Source organism: Carassius carassius, chromosome 7 (assembly GCF_963082965.1).
Source record: "Carassius carassius chromosome 7, fCarCar2.1, whole genome shotgun sequence".
NCBI lineage: Eukaryota > Metazoa > Chordata > Actinopteri > Cypriniformes > Cyprinidae > Carassius > Carassius carassius.
The window spans coordinates 6,274,968-6,302,484 of record NC_081761.1 but is presented as its reverse complement, the minus strand read 5'-3'; the positions used below and the strand labels follow the sequence as shown (position 1 = coordinate 6,302,484).

The following is a 27,517-nucleotide window of genomic DNA, read 5'->3' as shown; positions in this document are numbered from 1 at the left end:
CTGGGGATTCGCCACCCCTGTCGCCCCAGTATGAGGAGCTTTTGGAGGTGGTCACGCGTGCAGTAGATAAATTAAAAATCGACTGGCCTGCTGAAAAACAGACTGAGCCGCAGAGAAGCAAATTAGACGAACGCTTTCTGCGGCCGAAGCAACCACCTCCACGTCGGAGCCTTCCGTATTTTCCCGATCTCCATGATGAGTTATCGAGATCGTGGAATCACCCGTATTCGACCCGCCTCTTTGGCCCTGATTCACTATATTATGGCAACGTGATGGGGCTGGGAGAGCGTGGTTATAGAGCGATGCCACGGGTTGAACAGACGCTCGCGGGCTATCTGTCACCCGGTTCGGCCTCGTCTCTAAAGGCTCCGACATTGCCCACTAAGCCGCTTCGAGTTACATCATCGCTAGTGGGCAAAGGTTATGTGGCAGCAGGTCAGGCTGGGGCGTGCCTTCATACTATGGCAGTCCTGCAAGCTTATCAGGCTGACCTGCTGAGAGATGTCGATGAGGGGGAGGGGATTAAGTCTGAAGATATTGAAGAACTCAGAAAGACCGCTGATCTCTCCCTCCGCGCCACTAAGGAGACCGCTCGCGCAATTGGGCGGTCTATGGCAGCCTTAGTGGCCGCGGAGAGGCATTTGTGGCTGACCCTGTCAGAAATTAAAGAACGAGACAGGGTCTGCCTCCTGGACGCCCCGCTTCAAGCCTCGGGCCTGTTCGGCGACACAGTTAATACTGTCGTCGACAGGTTCCAGGAGGCGCACAAGCAGGCGGCGGCGTTCCAGAGTTTCCTCCCTCGTCGCTCTCGTGGTGCATCTGGGCGGGAGATGACCACGCCACATACCGGCTCCTCACACCGGGAAGCGCAAAAGCAGAGCGTCGCCACTCGTGCTCCCCCACGTCGGGACCGAGGGCAACGACGCTCTGAGTCGGGGGCTTCTAGGGCGAAAATCGATTTAAGATCTGTCATCGAAGCCCGGAAGTCCTCGACGAAAAGATCCTGACGCCAGGATCCAGAGGGTAGCCCCTGCTGGGGTAGAGCGCGGTTCACCTCATTACACGGTGCCCGTCTCACCTCAGTACCCTCAGGAGGTCGGTCTGCCAACCCTGCCAGAGCTTCAGGGCGCAGCGGCCTCCAGCGAGCGCCACCCCCAGTTACTTCCGCCCGTGAGCGTAGCGGAGCTGGGATGCTCGCCGCCCCTTCGGGGGCCTCTTACACCAGAGGTCAGTCTCGAGAGACTGATTCCCTTAGTAGATTATTTAGCAGCATGGAAGCTACTGCCAAATGTATCTCAATGGGTCCTGCGTACAATAGAAAGAGGCTATTGCATTCAGTTCGGTCATCCACCACCGAAGTTCAACGGGGTTACACCGACTGTGGTCGGCCCCCAGCAGGCTCTGGTTATGGAACAAGAAGTGAATACTCTATTAAGGAAGGAGGCCATCGAGGTGGTCCCTCCTCTAGACAGGGAATCCGGATTTTACAGCCGGTATTTCATAGTTCCAAAGAAGGATGGGGGGTTGCGTCCGATCTTAGACTTGCGTCTCCTGAACTGCTCAGTTATGTCACTGAAGTTCAAGATGCTCACTGTCAACCAGGTTGTAGCTCAAATCAGATCCGAGGACTGGTTTGTCACAATAGATCTCAAAGACGCATACTTCCACATATCCATCCTTCCACAACACAGGAAGTTTCTGAGGTTCGCTTTCGGGGGCAAAGCTTATCAATATCGAGTACTTCCCTTTGGCCTCGCACTCTCACCCCGCACGTTCACGAAATGTATGGATGCGGCTCTGGTATCCCTCCGTATGCAGGGCATCCGCATTTTAAATTATATCGACGATTGGTTGATCCTAGCTCAATCAGAGCAGATGGCGGCTCGACATCAAGATGTCGTTCTCGCACACATGGGGGAGCTGGGTTTGAGACTAAACGCCAAGAAGAGTGTACTTTCTCCAGTTCAGAGAACCACCTATCTAGGCGTAGTGTGGAATTCGACCACGATGCAGGCACGCTTGTCTCCTGCTCGGATCGAGTCGATCCTCACATCAGTCGAGAGAGTCAAAGAAGGCCAGTCACTCACTGTCAAACAATTCCAGAGATTGTTAGGGCTGATGGCAGCTGCGTCCAACGTGATACCTTTTGGCCTGCTGTACATGAGACCCCTACAGTGGTGGCTCAAGTCCAAGGGCTTTTCCCCGAGGGGAAATCCACGTCGAGTTATCAAGGTCACGCGGCGGTGCCTTCGTGCCTTAGACATGTGGAGGAAACCTTGGTTCTTGAATCAGGGCCCGGTGCTGGGAGTTCCTTGTCGCCGTGTAACGCTAGCGACAGATGCGTCCCTCACCGGTTGGGGTGCGGTCATGAGCGGCCACCCTGCCCGCGGTCTGTGGAGTGGTCGCCATCTAACATGGCACATCAATTGCCTAGAGATACTAGCGGTCTATCGAGCATTGAAATATTTCCTCCCAGACCTGAGAGGTCACCATGTGTTGGTGCGCACCGACAACACATCAGTGGTCTCTTATATCAATCACCAGGGGGGTCTGCGTTCGCGCCCCTTGTACAAGCTGGCACACCAGATCCTTCTGTGGTCCCAGGGCAAACTCCTCTTGATCAGAGCAGCGTATATTCCTGGGAGATTGAATGTGGGAGCAGACATACTGTCGAGACAGGGGCCGAGGCCCGGGGAATGGATGCTTCACCCCGAGGTGGTGAAGCAGATATGGAGAGTATTTGGTACAGCCCAGGTGGACCTCTTTGCGACTCAGGAGACATCGCAATGTCCCCTCTGGTTCTCTCTAGTTCATCCAGCTCCTCTGGGACTGGACGCTATGGTACAGACCTGGCCGAGGCTTCGTCTGTATGCTTTTCCCCCATCGCTCTGCTCCCGGGAGTTCTGGCGAGAGTACGCCGGGACGGGGCCCGTGTACTACTAGTAGCCCCGTTCTGGCCGGGCCGAGTATGGTTCTCAGATCTAGTCTCGCTCCTCGACGGCTCTCCGTGGGAGATACCGATCAGGACAGACCTACTCTCACAGGCGCAGGGCACGATAATTCACCCTCGCCCGGAGTTGTGGAAGCTGTGGGTGTGGCCCCTGAGGGGGCACAGCTGTTAGCAGCTGGTCTCTCAACCGAGGTTGTTGAGACCCTACTCCAATCCAGAGCTCCCTCTACGAGGAAACTGTACGCCCTGAAGTGGAAGCTCTTCACTTCATGGTGCAGAGACCGCCAGCTTGACCCAGCAGACTGCCCAGTTGGTACAGTTCTGGAGTTTTTACAAGCCAGGCTCTCTGCGGGGTTATCCCACTCCACCTTAAAGGTTTACGTGGCGGCCATATCTGCTTTCCACGTCCCTTTCAATGGTCAGTCAGTGGGTAGACACCCCCTAGTTACACGTTTCCTCCGCAATGCGCTGAGGCTGAGACCTCCAGTACGATCCCGTGTTCCCCCCTGGGATTTGGTTGTGGTTCTAGAGGCTCTTTGTAAAGCTCCATTCGAGCCAATACAAGATATCTCAGATAGACATCTGACACTTAAAACTGCCCTGTTACTGGCAATCACCACACTAAAGAGAGTTGGAGATCTTCAGGCCCTTTCGGTGGCCCCTACCTACTTAGACTTTGCCCCTGGTATGGCCAAAGCATTCTTATACCCTCGAGCGGGTTACGTTCCGAAGGTTCCCTCTGTTACACCACAACCTATCGTACTGCAGGCCTTCTGTCCTCCTCCCTTTCGGGAGCCAGACCAAGAGAAGCTAAACTGTATGTGTCCAGTGCGAGCACTGGACGCATACGTCCACAGAGCTGCCCTGTGGAGAAAATCAGACCAATTGCTTGTTTGCTACGGTCCTTCTAACAAGGGTTCTCCTGCCACCAAGCAGACCCTTAGTCGTTGGATAGTCGAGGCTATCAACGTCTCCTATGAGTCCTCTGGTCTTCCCCCTCCTTTGGGGGCCAAGGCTCACTCTACTCGGAGTATGGCGGCCTCCAAGGCCTTCTCAGCAGGTGTGTCCCTCTTGGACATCTGCAACGCTGCGGGGTGGTCCACGCCCTCCACATTTGTCCGATTTTACGATCTTGACATGCGAGCCACGCCGGGCTCTTCTGTTCTCTCGTCTTAGCTGTGCTCTTTTGACTACACACTAGGCAGGGATTTGGAAGTCTGGCAGCGTGGGCACATCGTTCCCCAAAAGCGTTTCGACGCAGCTCGAGTTCCTGAAAAGGAACGTCTCAAGGTTACGTATGTAACCCTAGTTCCTTGAAGGAACGAGACGCTGCGTCGCAGAGCCATACTCCCGGCACCCCTGCCGGCGCTTGCTTCCCTACTCGAAGCTGAAGCCAGCTGCACGGCACGTGCTTTTATAGCTTCCTGGTCGCTACGTCACCCCGCCCGTGACGTCACGCCTTTCCGATGGACTGATTGCACACGATATTCAGAGTCGGTCTCGTCAGGGACATTCCCCAAAAGCGTTTCGACGCAGCGTCTCGTTCCTTCAGGGAACTAGGGTTACATACGTAACCTTGAGACGTTCCCTTACATAATCAAACGTGTAATTAAACTGATTTCTTTCAAAGTGCATTACTGTTACGCTTCTTTAGTTTTAAAAACTTCAGTTTTTAGTGTTAGTAATTATAGTCAGTTAACATACTCTATGATTTCCTTTGGGTATAGCATATGGGTTTTGAAAGACATGAGGACAGAAAGAAATTATGACAGAATTTTTCCCCCTACTTTTAAAGGAATCAGCTGAATATTCACAGTTATTTGCCTCTAAATTAAGCAAAACATTTGAATGTGAGATTAAGAGGTACTTTTAAAGAGCAAGATAAATCAGTTTATCTATACTGCAAGATGAAACAGAACTAAATTGCTCCCATTATAATCAACAAAACTGTGCTTGCAGTGGATAAATCATTGTGAATTTTAATTGAAGCGATTTATGTTATGTTGCATCACTTCTTTGCAATGTAGATTTGATGTGAGGCTGTTTTTTTTTTATTCCATCATTACGAAGAGATTTTTGCACACTTTATTGAAAGAAAATTTCACCTCTGTTGCTATTCACAAATCTCTATACACTCTAAATCAAGGTTCAATTACACAGAGACACAGGTCAGAATATCCTTCGACCATGAACAAACTTGAATGTTTACAAAAATGACTTTATATTTTACAATTTTTATTATTTTATTTTAGATCATTTGTCAAGCATCCCTAGATAAAACTTTTAGTTTAATAATTTTTTTTGTCATTGAGATTTTGTTTTCCATTTATTTTGTTATGTTCTGCCTGGAGTTAACCAGGAAGTGTTGTGCTCCCATGAGGTTTTGTTTTTGTTATCCAGAGTTGCCTTTTTGCTTTTTTTGTATGAAGTTCTGGGTCTGTTGCATGAATTTAATGTAGTTGACCTACCTGGGAATACTGGAAAGGCTGCTTGGCATGCCAATGCTCTACTGACAGAAACAGGAGAAAGAGCAACAAGACGGATGCAGCCAGCCATAAATGGTGTTCCTTGCATGGACGAGGGTTAAGGGCATAACAGCAGTGGTTATAGGTAGGCTTGCATGAAACTAGCAGAAAACTGGACAGATTTCCACATAATTTCTGCATTTTCCACATAAAAAGCTCTGCACATGCATCTGCTGCTTGCATGTATTATTTTTTTTTCATTCAATGTTTTGGAAAATTTGGTAATACCTTCAACTATCAAAAAAAGGTATATTCACAATAATAGTGATTTGTAGCAGTAAAATGAAAAGAAATGTTTTTGTTTTTGTTTTTTTAATGACGAGCAATTATGGGCAATGCAACCTAATTTAGAGGTTAAATTATTTAACAGCTTAACATCATCCAAGTCAGCAACAACACAGTGTAGCCACTCTACCAATGGCCAATGGGTTCAATCTAAGGAGATAGATCATGTCAACAAAAAAACAAAACTGACCCTGTTTACATCCTTAATGTGTTCCAGGTTCCTTGTGCATCATTGGTGTATGTTATTCCAAAGAAAAAAGTAATTAAAATGTTTCAGCAAAATGTATTAACTTGACTTCTTTGTGAATTTGCCACACTTTGAATGGACTGTTAAAAGTGGGCGTTATAAACCAATTTCAATGGATGAAACTGAGTGCTATCCAACTTTTTGTTTATCCTGTAATATCCATTTTCAAATATGTCACATTTCTAAAGTAAAATGGGTTGTGAATGCACTTTAAACCCTTTCCACCGATTTTCCATCACTGTCAGATAAAAAAAAATGTGCAAAGACCAGTGGTGGGTCATCAGGGGACAGCACAGCTTCCCCAAAATTTTTAGATGAAAATGGGAGAAGGACGATTTAATGTTAATAAAATTCAGTTAATGTCAGTTCATGTCTCTGAATGTGTATTTTTTGTTTGTAATTTCACAACTGTAATACCCTAACATATTACTGAAGTTGCAAAGCTCCACTTTTCTGTCGCGAATGTGCCGAATCTGCTGATGTAATTACATCCGCTAAGTGATAAAGAAGGGGAGGGGGAGGCCGGGGGAGAGCTGTGCTCTTGTGGCTCCGTTGACCAAAAAAATGAGCCAATCAGCATTGAGTGTTCACTTTCAGCGTTGAGGATTTTTGACAAAAGAAACCTTATAGGGGAGGTTAGCCTCCCTTTAATTTAAAAATGTAAAATAAAGGGAGAACATGCCTAAGCTGGAAATAGGCTTACGTCACAGCAGTCGGCTCTTTTAACACAGACTTTTAAGAAGGGATGAATGTTTGCATTAAGTGATAGGCAAGGTAAGTGAAATTATATTGTCTTGCCATATGTGTAATTTTTAATTACGTTTTCTGACTAAAAGCAACCAAAAAGTCATTTTAAAGTGGTTAAGTAAATAATAATATTAATAATAATTGGCAGGGATCCCCAGACCAATGCAATTAGTGTTCTGTGTGGATCCAGTCACAGGTAGTGTTTAATATGAGATTTGAATATGATTTTTTTTTTTTATTGACCTCTCATTACTTCTGATCTAAAAAGGCAAGGCGTTGGAGGAAATGCTTACTTTGGTTGAATTGCACTATACAGTATGAACTCAGTCTTTCTTTAGTCGCATGATGCGTCTACTCTTACGAGTTTATTGGACTTTTGAGTTTTCCACAATAATGAAGTTCTAATGAATTCTGGGATTTTGAGTATTTGGGGGTTTGAATGGCCTTAGGGGAGAATAATAGAGACGTTAAAAAGGCATTGTTTCTGCAAGCAGAAACAATTATGTGTTTCCGCTCAAAAAGAGAGACTCAGCACCGAATACTAATGTACAGGCGCACACACATACATATATTTCTGTATGCATACTGAATACTAAATTATATAATATATTCTACTTTTTCCAAAAGAGAGAACACACAAGTGATAAGTGACACATGTGGCAGAATATAAACCCTGCCTATATCTCTCGTCTATGTGTGTGTGTGCATGCATCATAGTGCTATTTGATGGATGAGTAGTTGTTGTGATAAAGGGCTTTAGGAATGGAGAGATGTCAGGGTGAAGGTGAAGTAAGAAATGTTACGTTTTGATGGCTGAGTGTATGGTTAGGTGGATGATGGATGGTTAACATAAACAAGTACAGTGTTCTGATGAAAGATTGTTTTGAAAGAGCGGTGGAAGTAGGGTTTGGTACCGAAACCCACGTCACCTATGTAACCAGTATGTACTAGAACTGAATCAGAACTCAGATTTCGGTGCCACTTAAATGCCTGAGGGATCGATTGAAATATTTGTCCTGGTTCTCCAAAAAAGCGATTAGCTCCATAAACTGTACACAAATTTGTGATTACCTAGGGCCGGCTTCGGGCATGGGCAACCTAATAGGGCTGTCAAAATTGCTCAAAAATGACGTTCGAATATTCCCTCTAAAAAATACACGAATATTCGAACTATTCGAACATCTGGTTGCGCATGTTGTCAATGACGCACATTACGTCAATAACAGGCAAAAATAATACAAAGAGACATAACTACTTGTATAGATAGTCTATTTAAGTTTAAACATATATGACAACGTATTACCTACACAAAAACAAGGAAATCAACTAATGGCCAAGACTGCAGACCTCACGCTCTCTCACCCTCACGTTCTCTGCGCATAATGGTTTAAATGAACAAACAAATTTTTACAAACTGCAATTTAAGGTCGCGACTGTTGTCCCAAATATAGCAGGCTTCATTCAGTGATTGAAACAAATATTATTAATATTAATTTAAGTTTTACAGCATATAGAACTGACATTGAATGCTCCGAGCGAGCTGTGCTGTGGTAAACATGGAACTTTTCCTTGACATGAAACGATAAATAATCAAACCTCGGATCCATTGCTTGACAGAACTCCCCGAAGCGTGCCCCATCCGCGATACTGATCGGTCTCATGTCCTTAAAAATGAATGAAATTATTTTATCCGTTATGGCCTTTTGTCGTGTTGCAGACAAAGTGCTTGCGGCGGGCGATGCAAAGTAACGTTAAGTGTCAAGACGTGACTGTTTAGCTGGAGTTCCACACATTATGCCATGCTCATTTGGGTGCACATTTTTGAGATGTGACCACATGTTGCTAGTTGTCGAATGGTATGCTAACTGTATCTTAAATAGCTTGCATACAACAATCTCGCGGGTCAACAATTTTACATCATTTTCTCTGCTGCGGTCGAGTTGGGCTCTGCACTTGCTGGCATCTTCCATGAAGACGCGTCAACTTTCAGCAGTGATGCTGTGCCAGACAGTGCGACTCCTGTGAGGCTGTGACCTGTCCCTGAACCCTCAGGCGCGCTAGCGCGCCCACTCGCAAAGCAGACAACCACGCCTCTACTACCGCGGGCCTTTTTTTCCACATTTTATTTTTATTCGAATATTAATTTTCACATTCGAAATTCGTTTTTTTAAAACTATTCGAATACATATTCGAATTTAGAATATTCGTTGACAGCCCTACAACCTAATGACAATCTTGACCAACCAATCAGAATTGGATAAAGATTAATTTTTTTTTTTAATGCAGTGATTTAAACCAATCTGCGTGCATTGTGAGCATTTTTTTTTTCAATTAAAAAGCTCCGCTCTCGTTCGTCTCTCTTTCTGAGGAAAAAAGGCAGCCATCTGCTTGCCGTGGTTCAGGACCCGCCACTGCTGAGGCCTGGAGGAGAATCAGCTCGTGAGAATTTCAGGTGGATCTCCACAAATCGAGTTGATGACTCTCAAACATACTGTTTTGAGATGCACTATTCCATCTTAGGAGATATTATATTATATTATATTATCCATATTAGCTGCTAGGGCTGGGTATCAATTCAGATGTTCCAGATCGATTCGATTTCGATTCACAAGCTCTCAAATCGATTCGATTTCGATTCTCGATTCGATTTTCAATTTCGATTCGATTTTCTATTCTCGATTCAAGTCAATTAATATAGATTTAATACAAATACTATATGTATAAAAAGGAACAGTGAACATAAGTATACAATTGGGTAATTAATAAAAAGAAATTAAGAGCCACAAACCTGTATATTAAACTCTTTTATTTTAGGTACACTTGGGTAAAGTAAAACAGAATTTATTAAGTAAGTATTAAATACAGAACCCATCTCTAATTTTCAAATGCATACAATTGTTAAATAAATACAAGTTTGATGCAAGATGAAAAATGCTTTGTTCTTGTCCACGTCTTGCTTACGAAACCTAAAGTGCTTTCATACCTCTGACTTTTTATGTGAAGGTGGCATCAACATCGACAAAGCACCTGAAACCCTTTAAGCCAGTGTTTCTCAATCTTTTTTTCCAACGGGCCGCATTATGGTCCAAGTACAAGTCTTCGCAGGCCGCACGCATATAATTTACACATTACGTCATCAATACATCCAACCTGATTTATAATAATATAGCTTAAATATTATGATATCTAATCGATTAGATTCATTGAAATAAATAAATAATTATATTCCCCATAAATAAAACACCTGATTCTGTCGGGAGCTGAACAATTTTGTGAAATTCGGCTCGATGTAGTAACAGCACAATGAAGTTGCGATTGTAAAGCCTGTGTTATACTTTCCGCATGAGCAATCTGGACGCAGACACGGCCAGCACGGACGCGGACTTCTTCCATTTATACTTCCGAAAGTGCACGCTGATGGTCCATTCTGCAACAAACATGTGAACAAACAATTGCCCAGAATTATTGCACATCGCTGTCTTTATATTCTTTATTGACAGATTGCTCAGGTTCGATTGGCAATGGGCTTCTTCACACTGCCTGAACATGTGCAATTGTGCTTTTGAATACTACTGACCATGCGCACCAGTCGGCGCGCTCATCTGCTCAGAGCCTTGGCACACACTCTCCGATGGCGATATTTACGTCGCGCCTACCTAGTGGTCCATAGCAGACTCGCGAAAAAAAGTTTAACAGAGGCTGAAGATGCAGTCTGTAATACGCGCACAGGAGCATGACCTGACGCGCGACATTGCAGGAAATGTGCATTCACAAATGTAGCCTATGTTGATCCAAATATGGAAAGTACTTTCGAATTTAATAAAATGAAGTTCTCTCCAGAGATGTTTTGCCACATTCCTTCAATTAAGGATGATTGCTGCGTAGTATATGGTGTTTCCATTTGCTTGAACCTCTTCAAGTGAGTTGCGGGGCAAACCGAAAATCCTCCTTCACTACTGATACTGCGACTATTCTTTTTTTGTATGTGTTCAGTCGCTGGCATTCTCCACATTTATTTTTTTCTCTCTTTTACCGAACTAATGGCTGTTGATGACTATTTGAATTGAATTCTGCCAAAGTGCATGTTTGTATGTGTTCGTAATGTTATGTAAGTCTGCTCATGTCTGAAAATAATTTATGAAAAACAAAATAATTTCACATAAAAACATTAGGCTATAGCTTATATTTCTTTAGTAGCCTACATTTTTTCAATTAATGTAAAAAATAAAATTAATTTTAAAACAATTTTTTTGTGTGTGTGTGTGTTCAGCATATGGTGGTCCACATGTGAATTCGTGACGGGCCGCGGGTTGAGAACCACTGCTTTAAGCACTGAATGACAGGTTCGTTGGTGACATCGCACATAAGGCACATAAGAGGGTGACATCTAGTGGAGAAGATTTGTAATTAGATTAACGCTAATCTTACGTTCAATATATGGAAAAAAATCGATTCATGGCCTTTGAGAATCGATTTTGAATCGACCACATTTTAAAAAAACTATTAATCCAAAAATCAAATTTTTTACCCAACCCTATTAGCTGCTCTATCAGAGTGCCATGAGAGCCCCTCCTTAGAACAGTATATAAAAATCCATGCTATGGTAAGTGTGCACGTGAAGTCTTTGCGCACTAATAACTGATAAGCACTGAATGAGTGACAGGCTTTCTGTTGTAACCATAGACTGTATAAAAACAGGTTGTAACATTTTGAAAGGTAAATAAGAGGGTGACATCTAGAGGAGAAAACTAATGAAAAGATTAACTTTTATCAGTTCTTCTTTCAAATGTTTGCTGAATACCGATATGCCAATAACCGATATGTTGGCCGATAAAATCCAAATTTTTACATAATTTTTGAGAGCCTGATTACCAAAAAGTATCATCATTAAAAGCCATTAAACACTTAAACAAACATAAATCAAACATAAATCAGCCTAACAAATAAATAAAATATAATACTTACTTTTATTATTACACCACATAACGGACACGCTGTGACTCACAGCCAGTGAGGAAAATAAAAAATTAGGCTATTAGCTTAGGTTACTCCTCAATGAATATGTTTTAAAATGTATTTTTTTATATGTAGGTTTATTATAGCCTACAATGAATTGTAGGCCTATAGCCTAAATAAAATTGTTACTCTTCAGTAACACTTTATCAATTTTATGCACCAACTTTCAAAAACAACCTTTTCAACACAAATAATGTTTCTTCTCATTGTTTTCACTATGTTCAGGTCTCAAGAGAAACATAAAAAAAAAAATTTTAAACAGTTATATATACCACATATTAGGAGATTCATCACTCGTCATCTCTGAGAGAATACACGCTGTTAATGCATTGTTAGATGCCGAAAGTGCTGTAAGTTTTTACCTTCACTATCATGGGGAAAGACGTGTTCGCCGGCATAAGTCTGACTTGCACAAAGTTTGCATGTTGCTTGTTTGATATCCACTGGCTTGCCTTCACAGTTTAAAACAGATGTAGACTATTTCCAATATTGCAATGCACCCGCACTACAACCCGAATAGTCAGATGTGTCTTGGACACGCTATGAACACGCTGAAAAACGGCAAAAAAACTATAATAATAATTCACAACTTTTTTTATCATGGTAATTATTATCTTTATAATATTATGTTTATGACATTCCCAATTGTAGTTATTAATGTTGTGCATTGCTGTTTTGCACAAGCTGTGTATGCTGAAGCTGAAGAGCTGAATGAATGCCGGTAAACTGAAGTGCTGCCAGCTTATTTAACACAGGAAAACACATCATATATTCAGAAATGATATCAAATATGATATTACAACTTATGTACATACAAAAAAAACCAAAAAAAACAAATGCACACATGAACTCGAACTAAGTGACGTGCTAATCAGAATGTGTAACTTCTGTTGTGGATGCACTTTTGGCTCTTCCCGCAACAACGCGCTGAAACCACGGAAACCAAACCAAACAAATTCATAGGGTTTTATTATAATAGTTCTTGCATTAAAATGTTATTTATATGACAATCTCAATCATAGTTATTAATGTTGTAAGCTGTTGTTGGAGCTGCGTGCGCTGAGCTAAAGATGATCACCAGCAAACTGAAGTGCTCTATTAACCCTCTATAGGCTATAGCTTAACCAAACACATTCTATATGAGAAAAATCTGATTTATATGCATAAAATAAACAAAATATTGCAACGCAAAATTGCACAAAAGACTGTAAATGCACAAGAGAACTTAACTGTGCTAGTCGTGTGGATCCGTTGTGGATGCGCTGTTCCCTTCAATAACGATAACTGACAAATTGATATTTGTCGGCCGATATTGATATGGTGGCCAATATATTGTACATCCCTTATATGGATAAACATTTTTGCTCGTTCCCACGTTCAGTTTCTTTTGTCTTCACATTGCAATATGGATTGGTGACAGGAGGTTACACAATGCATGACTTTACAATAGGAAGAATCGCCAACAACTCTGTCTGGTGAAGCTATGATTCACAACCAAATGCACGTGATAAGGAATAATGCAAGATCATGCTGATGGGGCCATTCACATATCGCGCCTAAAAACGCATTGAAAACGCTAGGTGTGCCGCTTTCTCCTTCTTTCCAAAGCACTCGGGAAGTTGCGCTCCAGAGGCGTCTGCTGTTGCTAAGCAACCATGACCTGCTCTCTCTCTTCAAAATGGCAATCCATATAGATATGGTCAGCTGTTCCTTCATCTTGTCTGAGCTTTCAAAGTTGTTACGGTAAAGGATGAAGCTGATTGTTTGGTTCTTGTCACGTGACCCGCGGTGCGCTTGCGGCATTCTGAAAAGTTGAGATGTTTTTAACTCGAAGCGGTGCGGACGCGCCTGGAAAAAACGAGCACATTGCAACGCGTTGCATACTGCGCGCCTGCAAAAGCTTGAGCGTGCAAAAGATGCGTTATGTGAACGGCCCCTAACTCCTCCCCAAACTTTACGCTGCCCTGTATCTTGCTCTCTCATTGGCTGTAGATCATTGCCAATGTTTTTTCAGTCAGAACTAATTTCTCGCAGCAGTCAATTTTGAATCGCTGACAGATCCAGATACTTAGCATGCCAAATATTTTACAGGCTTTGGCGACTCTCTAAGATCACATCTTTGATAATTCACACTGCGTGATTGTCATTTGAACATGAACGAGCACAGATTTGCCTCCAATTTCAGGCATTTGTCTGCGATTTCGCAAAACGTGTCAGCGAGTGTAAATCAGGGCTAAAATTGTGCAGTGTGAACTCGTTAATGCTCCACCCCTCCTGAACTTTAGACAAAATGCAGTGCAACTAATTCAGATACTTGGGTTAGTGTACATGATTCAAAATCTTTGTTCTCAGTGGGTTTCTTGAAGTGGTAGAGGTAAAAAGGAAATATTTGTTGGCAAGCTTCCGGGTCAGTGGCTGTAGCATATAAGTAGCCAGGTCAAGGATTGTCGGTTGGCACCATGTACAAGAAATCATGTTCAGGTCAGTCTGGTTTTCTATTACTTTCATAGATGTTATCAACAGAACAGTAAACTTGTTTGCAAAAGCTTCATGTACATCTGTGTACCTGGACTTTTTGTAAGGGTCAGTTACTGACTGATGGATCCCTTGGCTCTAATATCTTTATGAAGGTAAGATGAAGCCCGTGGCTCACAGGAACTGGCTGGATGGTGTTGGCTCCCAGCATACAAAAGGTGATCCTTTCTGAGTGTACATTCTTGATCTGATCTTAGAGGTCAATGGTGGAACCCCAACACCCAGTGCCAATGGCAGAGACAGGTGATCTAGCAGAATGCCTGAGGTACCACTTTCATTACAAGGAAGAAGTACTGTCCAAATCGCTCCTATCCTTTATGACTGAGCTCTTCAGTGATCATCAGAGCAGGGGATGCTAAAGGGTTGAACATGCTCTACCAAAAAAAGGCAAGTTCTGTTGTTGGCTCTTACTTAGAGATAATTGGATGAGTCTAAATTAATAAACATCATGGACAATGTATTTTATTCTCTCCAAAATCATGCCAGCTGAAATGGTTTTGTCATTTCTGACTACAGCTGTAATAGCTATGTTCTATTGTAAAATATTTTAGAATATGATGTAATGGCAAAACTGAATTTTCAGCAGCTAGAAACAAGTGGAAACATGGCCTGTTTGAAGTAGAAAACTTTTGTAACATGTCTTTAAAATGTCATTATTAAATGTCTTAAATTGACTGTTATTCTGCAAATATGCATTTAATTAATCAGAAGTATTAATTTATTTTCAAACAAACAAACAAAAAATCTATAATGTAAAAAATGAAAATGGAGATTTCATTTTTCATTTAACAGGGTTATTAAATTATTATTTCTTTCAAAGATTTGCTTTGCCTTTGTCATCATAAAACGCTCATTCTAAATGTAAAAATAATGAACCTGTACAATTAAATAACCAATAACAACCAATATCAATAATCTGAAACATTTCTAATATTGGCTGATTACCAACATGCTACTGATACAGTTTTACTAAAATATTGAGATGCAAGTCAACCCTGACTGCTTACCACCACCATTATTCTGGTCCAGAAGTACAAGGAGTGCTAGTCTCTTTTCCTGTCCTGAGGTCCTTTTTTAAATCATTATTATTATTATTTTTAAAGCTGTTTTTGTTTTTTCCCCAGGAGTGTCAGTCACACAGTTGTTCAAACCCTGGCCAGTCTCTGCTGAGTAATAGGAGAACAGGAAGATTTTTCTGTACTACTTCTGCTTTGATGAAGTGAGAACAGCAGACATTTTCCACCAAAAAATGGGATTGCTTTGGGACATATAGAATACATTTAGAAAGATTTATTCAAAATGTCTTTAGTGCCAGAGTAGCTCATTACTCTCTAACGTGTTTAAGCGTCTGTATTTAAAATTAAATAAATAAATGACTGTAGGACAGCAAGCTTCCAAGCGTTGTATTCTGAATCATAATGCTAACAACCATCATAAACAAATAAAATAATCTTTGATAAACTGTATTTCGGAAATACAAATATGAATTATGAACTTTTTATAGGGCTATCAGTATGTGTGGATGTTAAGCATCAGTAAGTATGTGTGATCAGGATATTCTCTGGAGTCTGTCTATATCATTTGAGATTACTTCAAAAGATCCATGCAGATGTTAAATTATTGATGTGATTTTTCCTTCTGTTTTAAAATTTGCATGACATTCCAAAGCTGGAATACAAAAAGTGAATGATTATACTGCGTATCTTCGTACTGGCAATCAAAAAAAAAAAGAAATTTCATTAAGCAACATTCATATGCATCATTATCAAAAAAATGGCAGCTCCAAGGTCAGGATGTGTGGACAAATAAATGGGTGACAAAATTGAAGAAGTGCTTTAATGGAAGGATATTTCCACACTCTGACTCTCCAGACCCTCTCTGATTAAAGCAATTTCCCGGCACACATCTTTTGTGAGTTTGTTTGTGTGTGCATCTACCTGCAAACCTCCAGGTCTGCACCTAAATCCTAACCCTCTTCACATGCTTATCAACCTCCTGCCAAACTGGAAAACCTCTCAGCACCTCAGTAATATAAAAATTATGTGTGAGTCTGTATGATTAATTTTCGAAAACCTGGTCTGAGAGCAGGTATTTTTGATTAGACAAACTATATGTGTGCGCACATGTACATGGCTATATACGTACAGTATATGCACCTTGGCTTATATCCGTTTACACCTGAGATTTGTGTGGGCCTTCGTGTATGTGTGAGCGCACCCAAGCTGTGTGCATACCTCTAATCCAGTTTCATCCTAGAGCCTCTTAAATGCTGAAGTGCTGCATTCACAGTGCAAAAGGGACCATCCAAAACATTGAGTGCAGCCTTTACATTTGCATTGATTTATTAACTCCTCAGTGTATCTGGGACACAGTTTTAATGTCTCCTGAATTGTTTGTGTGATTAATTTTTAGAATGTGACATAACTGGTTTATGTGAGGTTTGGTACTCGCTCAGTTTTGGATCAGTGGAGATGTTTTGCTTTGTGACTCAGTTACAAGCTGAAGATTCAATTTTCTCAGTAGGTTTGGTTACAGCGAAGTACAGTTTGAGGAGCATACATTTACCTCATGTAAATTCAATTGCCTTTGGCCTCTTTATTTTATTTTGCTCAAAGTATGGTGCTAATCCTCGGCAAATACCTCCTCCTTACCTGTTTATTTACGTATCACTGTTTGCTTAAGCTCAGTATTTTAAATCTGTCACAGCACCGTGGTGGACAGATCAGCACCAATGTGTTTGCACAGCGCGTGAACCATGATATTCATAAGCTCCATTGTTGCTCGTTTATGAGTTTGTGTATTCTGAGATATCAAGCTGTCACCGCACAAGGATGCAGTCATTATTCTTAACTCAGTCAGTGACTCCAGTGTGACAGTGTGCAGCAATTTCTGTCTTTCTCCTTTCTCCTGTATTCAACGGCTCACTGTCTGCTCCTGATGCCTGCCCTTCTCTCTTGCTCGTTCCTGTTCCCTCTATAAACCTTTTCACACTTTCTCGTTCGCAAAGCTGAAGGCTTCAGTAGTAGGGTGAAGGAACTTCTGCTTTATCAGTGGCAGTGAGAAACAGCCTTTCCACCATTTTCAAATATTTCTCAGGGGTGACGAAATAAAATGATTTCATGTTTTTTTACGCCTGGATAAAAGCAGTTATTTTATGGTTTAAAGCAGGAGTACCTAAAGTAACACACTTAAAAATCTACGAATATCATTGCATTAGACATTAAATATCAAAGTACACTACCATCTCTTATGTTCACCAAGGCTGGATTTCAGATAAATTTCAGATAAAGGCATATTTCTAGCCCCAACCAAATGAGCTTGAATGCATAGTGATAGTTTAGTTGATTTATCAGAACTGACGACTCTCCATTGGCAAGAATGCAGGTGGAAGTACAATTACCCAACTATCAGAGTCAGATGTGACAACACATAGTTTGTATTTCCCTGCATTTCTTCATCTAACTTTCCTTTTCTGTCTTCACTCCTACTCATGTTTCCCTTTCTGCTTTTCTCTTCCACCACCTGTTCTTTCTGGCTTTCTCCCTCTTGCTCTTTCTCTATCTCTACTTTTTATAGGATGCCAGTTCTTCGTTTTTCCAGTTTGGGGCCTCCCTCCAGCAGGAGGCGCTGTTGATGCTTTCTATAATGGAGGAATACGACTGGCACATCTTCTCGGTGGTCACCACCAAGTTCCCAGGTTTCCAGGAGTTCATAGCCACCGTCCGCGTCACGGTGGACCACAGCTTCATTCGTTGGGATCTTCAGAGTGTAGTGACGCTGGACGGCGTCGGCGAACCTGAGGACCGAGCCCACGTGCAGCTTAAACGCATCCAGTCGCCTGTCATCCTCCTCTACTGCTCCAAAGACGAAGCGGCATTGGTTATGGAGGAAGCCCGTTCACTAGGGCTCACCGGGGCTGGCTTTGTGTGGATTGTTCCTGGTCTGACGACAGGAAATCTTGAACAAATCCCAGAAGCCTTTCCGACTGGGATGATATCTGTGGTGTACGACGAATGGGATTATCCCCTGGAGACGCGTGTGCACGACGCTGTGGGAATTATCAGTTCTGCAGCCGCTGCCATGTTCAGAGAGGAAGGTCGGATACCTGATGGAACGGCTAGCTGCCACAGCCAATCAGAGAAGCCGGAAGTGCCGCCAAGTGCTCTGCGAAGGTAAGAATGGATTGCTTATGGTTGCATGCTTGAAAATCTGTTTGCATAATGAAATGGATGAACATACACATATGCAAAACTAACCCAAGGCAAATCCTTTCATATTTACTGTGCAATGGTAGTTATACATTGAGAAAGAGAGATTACATCAACGTTAACATGATAAAGCACAATCTTTTTCAAATTCTGTAATCTCAACATACTTATGTAGATGCTTCATGCTGTGTCTTTTGGCTCGCCTTTCTGTACTACAGCTTGGCCACCTACTTCTTTGGGCAAGCAGTTCCTTTTATAAATCTCAAACTCACTGGCTAACGGTACACTTTCTTATAACTCAATCCAGAAAAGTGGCCAACATGGTTTTCAAGAATGCATTATTCCACTCTGCTATAGGTGAATTTAGAAATGAGAATAGTACTTAAAGAAATGAGTAGTACTTTTGACAAATGTGTCAAAATGATCTTCACTACATGAGTGGACTAAAAAAAGCTGTTTTATTGTATGTAAGTGATCCTTTCATCGTAGCCATCATGTTGAGATAACTTTGAATGAGTTGTAAAGACCAACTTCCAGAGAACAATTTTTCAACTTGTGCACCGGTCAGTCTGTTATCTGGATGCTTTTTAGAGCTTTTGGGGCCAGGAGAGAAGCTAAAGCCATCATATTGGTTATTTCAGAAGACAAATCAGGACAGGCAACACACCAAGAGGTCAAGGTTTGGCTGGTTATCATGGTCCAGTTGGCCCCTGATTGACTTGAAAACAATTGTGTCCGGTACTGTGTGGCTGCGAGCAAAGATGGCAGCATTCAAATTGCGTACTTCCAAGAAGACTTCGCAACTGGCATTGAAACGAATGCTAACAGACAGCTTTCTCCAGGCATTACAGACCTCCACGCACTACAAGACACAAACTCAGCACCCTTCGCAAGTCACAAAATCATGCACATGCTAAATCCATTCTTGACAAGATGTCAGCAAACAATGTGGAGGAAGGTCTTGCGATTTGCAAAGAATGGGGAAAAAGAGCCAAACAATGTGGATAAGACATAGGTTGAGGAGACGTGGGCAATCTAAATTACCTAAATTAAATAGATCAAACAAATAGATCTTACAACTTCTGGAATCAGAAAATCAGTCTTTGTTCATTGCTGCAATATATCACCTTCTTTTAATTAAAACAAGCAGCTTTGTTATAATTACAGCCGAAATATTGGAAATATTTCAGCCTATTTTTGGGAATATGAGGGTGGGGTCTTATGTTCATAATGGTTGAGAACCACTGCTCTAATCTAGGTATTGTAAAACTGTGTAACTGATATTACGTAAGTATAAAATGATTCAATGTTTACTTAATACATCCTGTGGGTCCCTAAAATGTCTGAAATTAAGTCTTTCAAGTCCAAAGTATCTTAAATGGTATAACAAAAGAGGTCTTAAATTTGGGGTATTGAAAAACAGAAATTGTGATACATTTTAATGTTATTATGAAACTTCAAAAGACTTTGACTTAATTGAATGTGAATACTGCATGTACAAACGCAGCACTGCAGATGCAGATTCTACAGGCTTGTGGTTCCACAGCGGTTCAAAGTCAATGAATACTATACATTTATGCCATTTGATTACTTATGATCTACTTTTGATAAATTATGACTATTAGAGTGCATATTTTATTTTCGTCCTGTTTTTCAATGAGCGGCTGGCAGTAGAAAATTATAAGTGAAGTGACATTCAGCCAAGTATGGTGACCCATACTCAGAATTTGTGCTCTGCGTTTAACCCATCCAGAGTGCACACACACAGAGCAGTGAACACACACACACACTGTGAGCACACACCCGGAGCAGTGGGCAGCCATTTATGCTGCGGTGCCCAGGGAGCAGTTGGGGGTTCGATGCCTTGCTCAAGGGCACCTAAGTCGTGGTATTGAAGGTGGAGAGAGAACTGTACATGCACTCCCCCCACCTACAATTCCTGCCGGCCCGGGACTCGAACTCACAACCTTTCGATTGGGAGTCCGACTCTCTAACCATTAGGCCACGACTTCCCACATTTTATAGACATTTTTATAACAAAAGTCCTAGTTTATTTCAGGCTTATTTGTAATTAAAAGAAAAGAAAAGACTAATAACAGTTTTTAACACATTTGGTGGATGTATATTTTATATGTGTCAGCACAATAATCTGTTTATTACCTTTCATTATTATCTTTATCAGCAAACTTCAATATCGGTTAACATCCAATTCATACAGTACTGTATGTATTGATATATTGATACAGAAATAAATGTCAATACATCAGTATATATTGAATATGTTTTGAGTATTTTAAACTTGCAGTAACTTGCTAAATGTGTTTAAGTAAAAATAGAGTAAAAGAGAATGAAATTGATTAATTGTTTTTTAGTTGTTTTGTCTTTTTCTAGGTCTCAGCTTACTAAGCAGTGACAATCTGTTTTTTTCAGGCAAGACATTTTCTTGCTCCATTTGAGAGGTGCTGGATATTTAAAGAAGTACAAAGCTTGCTATTTTGGATCCCATTTAATTCCTCCTGCCCAATTCCTTTTATATCTCAATGATTGGATTGGTTTTCATTTCCGTTCTGAGCGTTGAGGGCAACCTTGTGATGTCTACATCGGGGAGGAGGACGTCCATATCGCACACGGTAGTCGGAAACAAAATCTACTGTTAGTTTAGATTCCGAAGGCACTTGCTGTGGCTGTTTTCTTTTTTTCAGCATGCACAGTTATCAGGAGTTGCTATGGGTTACCATCAGTAGCTGTTTGCAGTGTTGGTATCCGTCTGCTCCGAGTAGGTGTTCCTTTTGATCTCTCCCTCGTTGCTAAGGCTGTCTGTATCTGGGACACTGCAGACTCTTCAATGTGGGAACGTTTTGTATGACGACACCATCCACAGAGCTAGATTTAACCTTCGAAATGCCTCCAAGAAAGATGGATAGATGTGTTGTGATACTTGCAAAAAGCAAAGTACACAAATATAGTATAGTGTGAGCAGCGGAATTTTATGTAACACAGAATGATCATCAAAGAGAATTATGGTGTTGTAATCAGAAATGTTTGTGTGATGTTCTGTAAGATGTCAGTGAAAGTCGGAGAGCATAAAACAGTTGACTGTATGTCTTAAGACCAAAAATACTGCATCTGAGTAGCAGGTGTAGTTCTGGCTTTTGTCCTTCTGTCTGCCCAGAGGCTAAACCCAGTTTCTGACAAATGTACTGTACGTGTTGTCTTAATTAAGACTGTTATTCCTCTCCCGCACACACACATATGTATACATACAGCTGTCCTCGAACGATAACGCCAGCAATTAGTCCCTATATTACAGACGGTCGTGTATTGTTAGAAGTTATATGCTGATATAGATGCTTTGGTCAGTACAGATTAATCTGAATTTACAGTATAATTAAGCAATATAACATAAGCAAGTAAGTGTTGTTGTTCTGAATATCTGATCATATATCATGAAAGTTTTTTTCAGTTTGATTTGTGAAGCAGCGTTTTAACTTTTCACTGTTTGTATTACTCACACGATTATCTTTTTGCTTTCCAGACAGACTGTCTATGCATTAGTAGTAATAGTAAAATGTTTTTTTTCCCCAAAAAAACATTGATTCATTCTGGAATGAAACAAGTGACTGTCTTTACGAGTGAATCATTGAATCATTCATTCAAGCGATTTATTTAAAAACAGCAATATGAATCAAGAATAAGTGAATATAGGAATTATTGAGTTATTGAATCTTTGACTCAATCAAAAAAATGAGTAACTCTCTCTAGTAGATAAAAAATAAAGCACCTCTATTGTGTTGCTTGGACTAGGGTTGTCATGATACCAATGTTTCAACATTGGAATTAATGCATTTTATACAAAATTATTAGTGAATGAGACCTAACGAGTTTGTATGACAGTAACTTGATCTATATATGAAAAACCTTAACATCATTATGATATGGAAAATATCATGTGAAGACACACATAAGATATACAGTGCGTTTTAAAAAAAATTCTCTCTTCTTGTGGAAGTCGTGGCCTAATGGTTAGAGAGTCGGACTCCCAATCGAAAGGTTGTGAGTTCGAGTCTCGGGCTGGCAGGAATTGTGGGTGGGGGGAGTGCATGTACAGTTCTCTCTCCACCTTCAATACCACGACTGAGGTGCCCTTGAGCAAGGCATCGAACCCCCAACTGCTCTCCGGGCACCGCAGCATAAATGGCTGCCCACTGCTCCGGGTGTGTGCTCACAGTGTGTGTGTGTGTGTGTTCACTGCTCTGTGTGTGTGCACTTTGGATGGGTTAAATGCAGAGCATGAATTCTGAGTATGGGTCACCATACTTGGCTGAATGTCACGTCACTTTCATTACATATTTCATGTGACAATGAAAATTATTTTAATAATTATTAAGAATTACAAAAAGTTCTCAAGTTATTTTTATATATCTAGTTAATTTTCTAATCAACTTAAATGTAACATTTAGTGCACATTTTTTTTTTGTTCATATTAATATTTTTGTTGTTGTTATCGTCCATATTTTCAGAATCTAATTTCGATTGATCACTTCCCATTATTATTACATGATCTGAACATCCCCATTTTTGTGAGGGTTATGAATTTTGGAAGAGAACTACTAAAAGTAGTAAAATGTAATAGTAATTTAATAGTTAACTTTAGTTACTCTGTAAGTTCTGCCTGTGTTTGTGTTTATCTGACTGTTGTTGTGAGCCCAACACAGACCTGCTGTATCTGCTCAAGCGTAAACACAACAGCTCCTTTCATAAGCACCTTCTGCAACATTATCACCTTTACACAGAAGACGCTGCCATGAGGCTGACATGTTTTAAGCGCTTGAATGATTTCACAGCCTAAGGCAACAGTGTCTGCCTTTTTGTTTTGCCAAAGTTGTTGCAACTCCTTTACTCCAAATTATTCACAGTCTGACACATTAACTGTTAATGGCATCGATTATCATCTCCTCGTATAGAGCGCTGCTGTTTGGTTTCATTTTTCCCCCTCACTCAGTTTAATGCAGTCACATGTACTGTATTTCTCACTGTACAGATTTAAAGTCGACTTCATCTGGGGGTATTTCCAACGTTTGATATACTTTTTAAACATTAAACACCTTAGCGGTGCGAGCCCTGTATTATGGGAACATGAATCTGTTTTCCATCAGACATTTTCCTCTGCGCCTACTGTCCTTTGATTCTGGCCTTGTTTACTTCCCTCGCTTGTAGGCAAGGCAGGATCTCTGAAAATCGATTCTGAAGCATTATGTTGTAGCTTTCCCTCGTTGTTGACCTCCTATTTATTGTCTTTCAGTGCACAAAACAACATAATAACTGCTGGGCCAGTTCTTATTGGTTGCTTTGTATATGTCAGCCCGGGTATTATTACTGACAAACCTGTTTACTTACATAGTCTATCGTAGCGAAATGCCATTTAAAGGTCTCTGATATTCAGTTAATAATTCTGAATTTTTTGTGTTTATGATCTGACAAATTCTTAGTTTTACTTTATACATTTAATAGAAATGTATACTTAAAAATGCAATACATTTCTTAACTCTTATGTAAATGCTCTTCTGTCTGGTGTCTATTGAAGTTCAACTGTTCAAAATTTTGGCTTTTATTTATAGACTGGACATGCTGGGGTGTTCTGGAAGAGTTTTAACATGTGGCTGCTTGGGCATTCGTACTGGCATATACTGTAGGTGGTTTATATTCCTAGTATGTGATTGGCCTGACATGATTATTATATAAAAAAATGATTATGATTATTTAGACAATCACAAACTTTTGTGTCCTTTAAACGTAAAAGGCCTAACATGCATTGTGAACTATTAATATAAGCAAATACATTTTTTATGTTATCATGCAAAGTCAGGGACATGGCATGAAACAGAAGAGATGAACCACTTATAGGGAGGAGCGAATGAATATGAAAAGACCTATATGAAAAAATGATGTATGAAGAAATATGAAAAAACAATTTACCATGAAAAGACTTATGAAATATATACAGAAATGTAAAGGTCTTCTTTTATGTGAAATAATGGCTCATGAGGCGACAGAATTAGTACAGAATTTATAACTATTGCATAATAAAAATAAATATTCAGGTTGGCTGGTTTAAAAAAAGAAACAGAAAAACTACTATGACTATAGAATATATTTGTTATTTGTGTTATATGTATATTGTGTTATGGATTTTATTTTATATTTTATTGTATTTTTTGTATTTTATTTCAGGTGCAATATTTGTATTACAAAGCCTTATTTATTATTCAAGGGTTCCAGTTTCTATGTAAATATGAAGTGACTTACATTTCATCTATACAAAGTGATCTATTGCATTAATTTGTCGTGACAGTGCTGTTAATGATCATACGCTTCAGCACAGCACTAACAAAGACCTGACCAGAGAAAGATTAATAGCATTCGTGGCGCCATGCGGAATAATCATTACCTAATATGCATTTAACTACATCTAATCTGCGACTAACATTTCACTGTTAATTGAGATCATGCATAAAGAGGTTCTGTGTACAGAAAGCCATTTGAAATGACATTTTATAAACCACAAACTCTCACTGACATAATTAGTTGTAAGCTTCCAATAATTTCCAGAAGACTATGCAAAATAAAGGTCACCCTGCGCAATGTCTAGTATATTATACTCGTCTCCCCCATCTCTCTGTTTCTCAATCAGTGAGATTAGATGCACACAATGATGTGTTTATTTAAGAGAAAACTCTGTGATGGCTGTGAAAAAAATTAATGTTCATTTTTGCACTGTGGAAATCTCTAATATATGAATAAGACACACTTACAAACAAACACACGCAACAGAAGCTGTGTTTGAGTAGCAGGTGTAGCTCTGACCCTGTTCTTTTCATTTCTGCCTGAAGCTAAGCCCCATTTCCCAGTTATGTTCCTGTTTCTTAATTAAATTCTGAAGAGAGTTTGTGTGTGTTTGTGCCATCTGAGTAGTGCCCAGCTGAGCTAATCTTCCTTGTGCATTACACAGAGAAGGCAGAGATACAGTATTGAGCTTCTGTTATTCAGAGGAGTCTGTGTGATTGTACGCGGACTGGCAGGATTAGTTCACCCAAAAAATGAAATTCTGGCTTCATTTACTCACCCTCATGTTGAGCCAAACCCATGTGACCCATGTGACCAAACTTCTGTGTGATTCAGATTGAGACATTTTGTATTACGGGACTGGTCTCTCATTTCCATGCCATTACAGTGAATGGGGACTGAAGCTTTCCAGCTTCAAAGGACATGAGTAGCACTGTAGAAGTATGATAGTAGTAGTCAATACAACTTGTGTACTCTATTCCGAGTCTTCTGAAGCCATATGATAGAATTTTGTATAATAGTAATCTTCCCCTCCTGTGAACTGTTGAGTCAGACGGTTTTTGTGAACTGGATCAACATTTAATTGAAAAGATGCTGATTGTTTTTCCAGGAGATTTAGGGCAGATGTCGAACTTTTAATTTTCTTTTGTTTTCCACGGAAGAAATAACATTATATGGTTATGGAACAACATGAGGGTGAGTAAACAACAGATGTTTTCTCTTTGAGAGAATGAATTCTTTAACCAAACCGTCTTTTTACTTGATTACAAATCATTGTTCAGGTTCCTGTGACACTTGTACTTTTAAGCACCAAAATAGTAAATTATTGAGTTCATGGTTACATTGTATCTAATACATAATACATACATAAATTGGAATATGATGTATGTGTGTATTTAATGACTATAGGTTACAGAAGTTCACAACTATGACAACCATACAATGTTTGTAAGTTTAGAGTAAATTTAGTATAATTAAATAGTGATTTAGTAATTAATTATACAAAAAAAGATGACTTAGTGTTATTTATATACTATTATGGTATTTATCAATATTTCAATAGATTTTTAATTCGCTTTTATTTTCATTATTTTCATTTTTAATTAAAATGTTTGTTTTAGTAATTTTGTTATGTGCTTGTTATTTTAAGTATTTTCTAGTTAGCTTAAATTTATTTTTATTTCACTTTTAGTCTTTAGTCATTTAGTACTTTATCTTATTTCAGTTAGTTGCCAAGACCATTTTATTTTATCTTGACTGAAAATGTATTTTCAGTAATTCACATGGTTTTAGTTTACAATAAAAACCCTGGATTCATTTGGGGGCTTTTCTCAGCAAATATGCTATTAATTCAGTTCATTTAATTACTTAAACAGCACAAAATTTATACAAATTTTAATCGGTTGATAACTTTCAAAAAATAAAACAAAATATGCTTGTGGAGGATCTGAACAGGTTCAGCTGCATTATACCTGTGAGTCATTATAACCTTTCCTAAATAAACAAAAATGTCACAGTTACAGGATAATAATTCAGGTTGTTAATCTAAAGGACAGCTGTAAAAATAAAGACTAAAGAGCATTCTTAATATGTTAGACAAATTCTTTTGGAAAAGGTTACAAAACATTGTCCAAATCTTTGGATGTCCCAGCGGTGTTGGTTCAATTATGAGGAAGTGGAAACTACCACAAACCCCCCAGACGTGAATCGAGATCGAGAAAAGGTCATCCCTCAAGAGTCTCTGTACACACAAGCAGATTTGTAAGAGAGGCCAGAGATCACTTTGAAAGAGTTACAGAGTTCAACAGCTGAGAAGAAAGTAAAAAATTTCAATAGCAATCAGGCATTATCATAGTGCCATATAGGAGGCTGATGTAGCAAAAGAAACCACTTTCAGATGAAACTAGAATAATGTGTTTTCAGATAATGTTCCCCATTACATCTGGGAACATTTCAAGAAAAAATATTTAAAGGAAAACTTCACCCAAACATTATTTACTCACCTTCATGTTGTGTTAAAACTAACTGTGACCTTATTTCTAGCATCGAACAACAAAGATTAATTAAAAACAAAAAATATTAAGGCTTTGAAACAGGATGGAGTCTGTTGTCAAGCTCCTAAGCTCCTAGTGAATAACAGTTTGGTGTAAACTGGTGTATG

The 27,517-nt window shown here is 40.1% G+C and overlaps 1 protein-coding gene across 1 annotated transcript in view; it reads left to right on the top strand.

The window, feature by feature from the left end:
• grin2ab (glutamate receptor, ionotropic, N-methyl D-aspartate 2A, b) overlaps window positions 1–27,517 on the top strand; it is a 90,996-nt gene that overhangs the window by 46,592 nt on the left and 16,887 nt on the right. Inside the window, exon 4 of the mRNA XM_059553623.1 lies at window positions 17,882–18,477. Coding sequence (XP_059409606.1) covers window positions 17,882–18,477 — 596 coding nt within the window. The remainder of the gene's footprint in view (window positions 1–17,881; window positions 18,478–27,517) is intronic.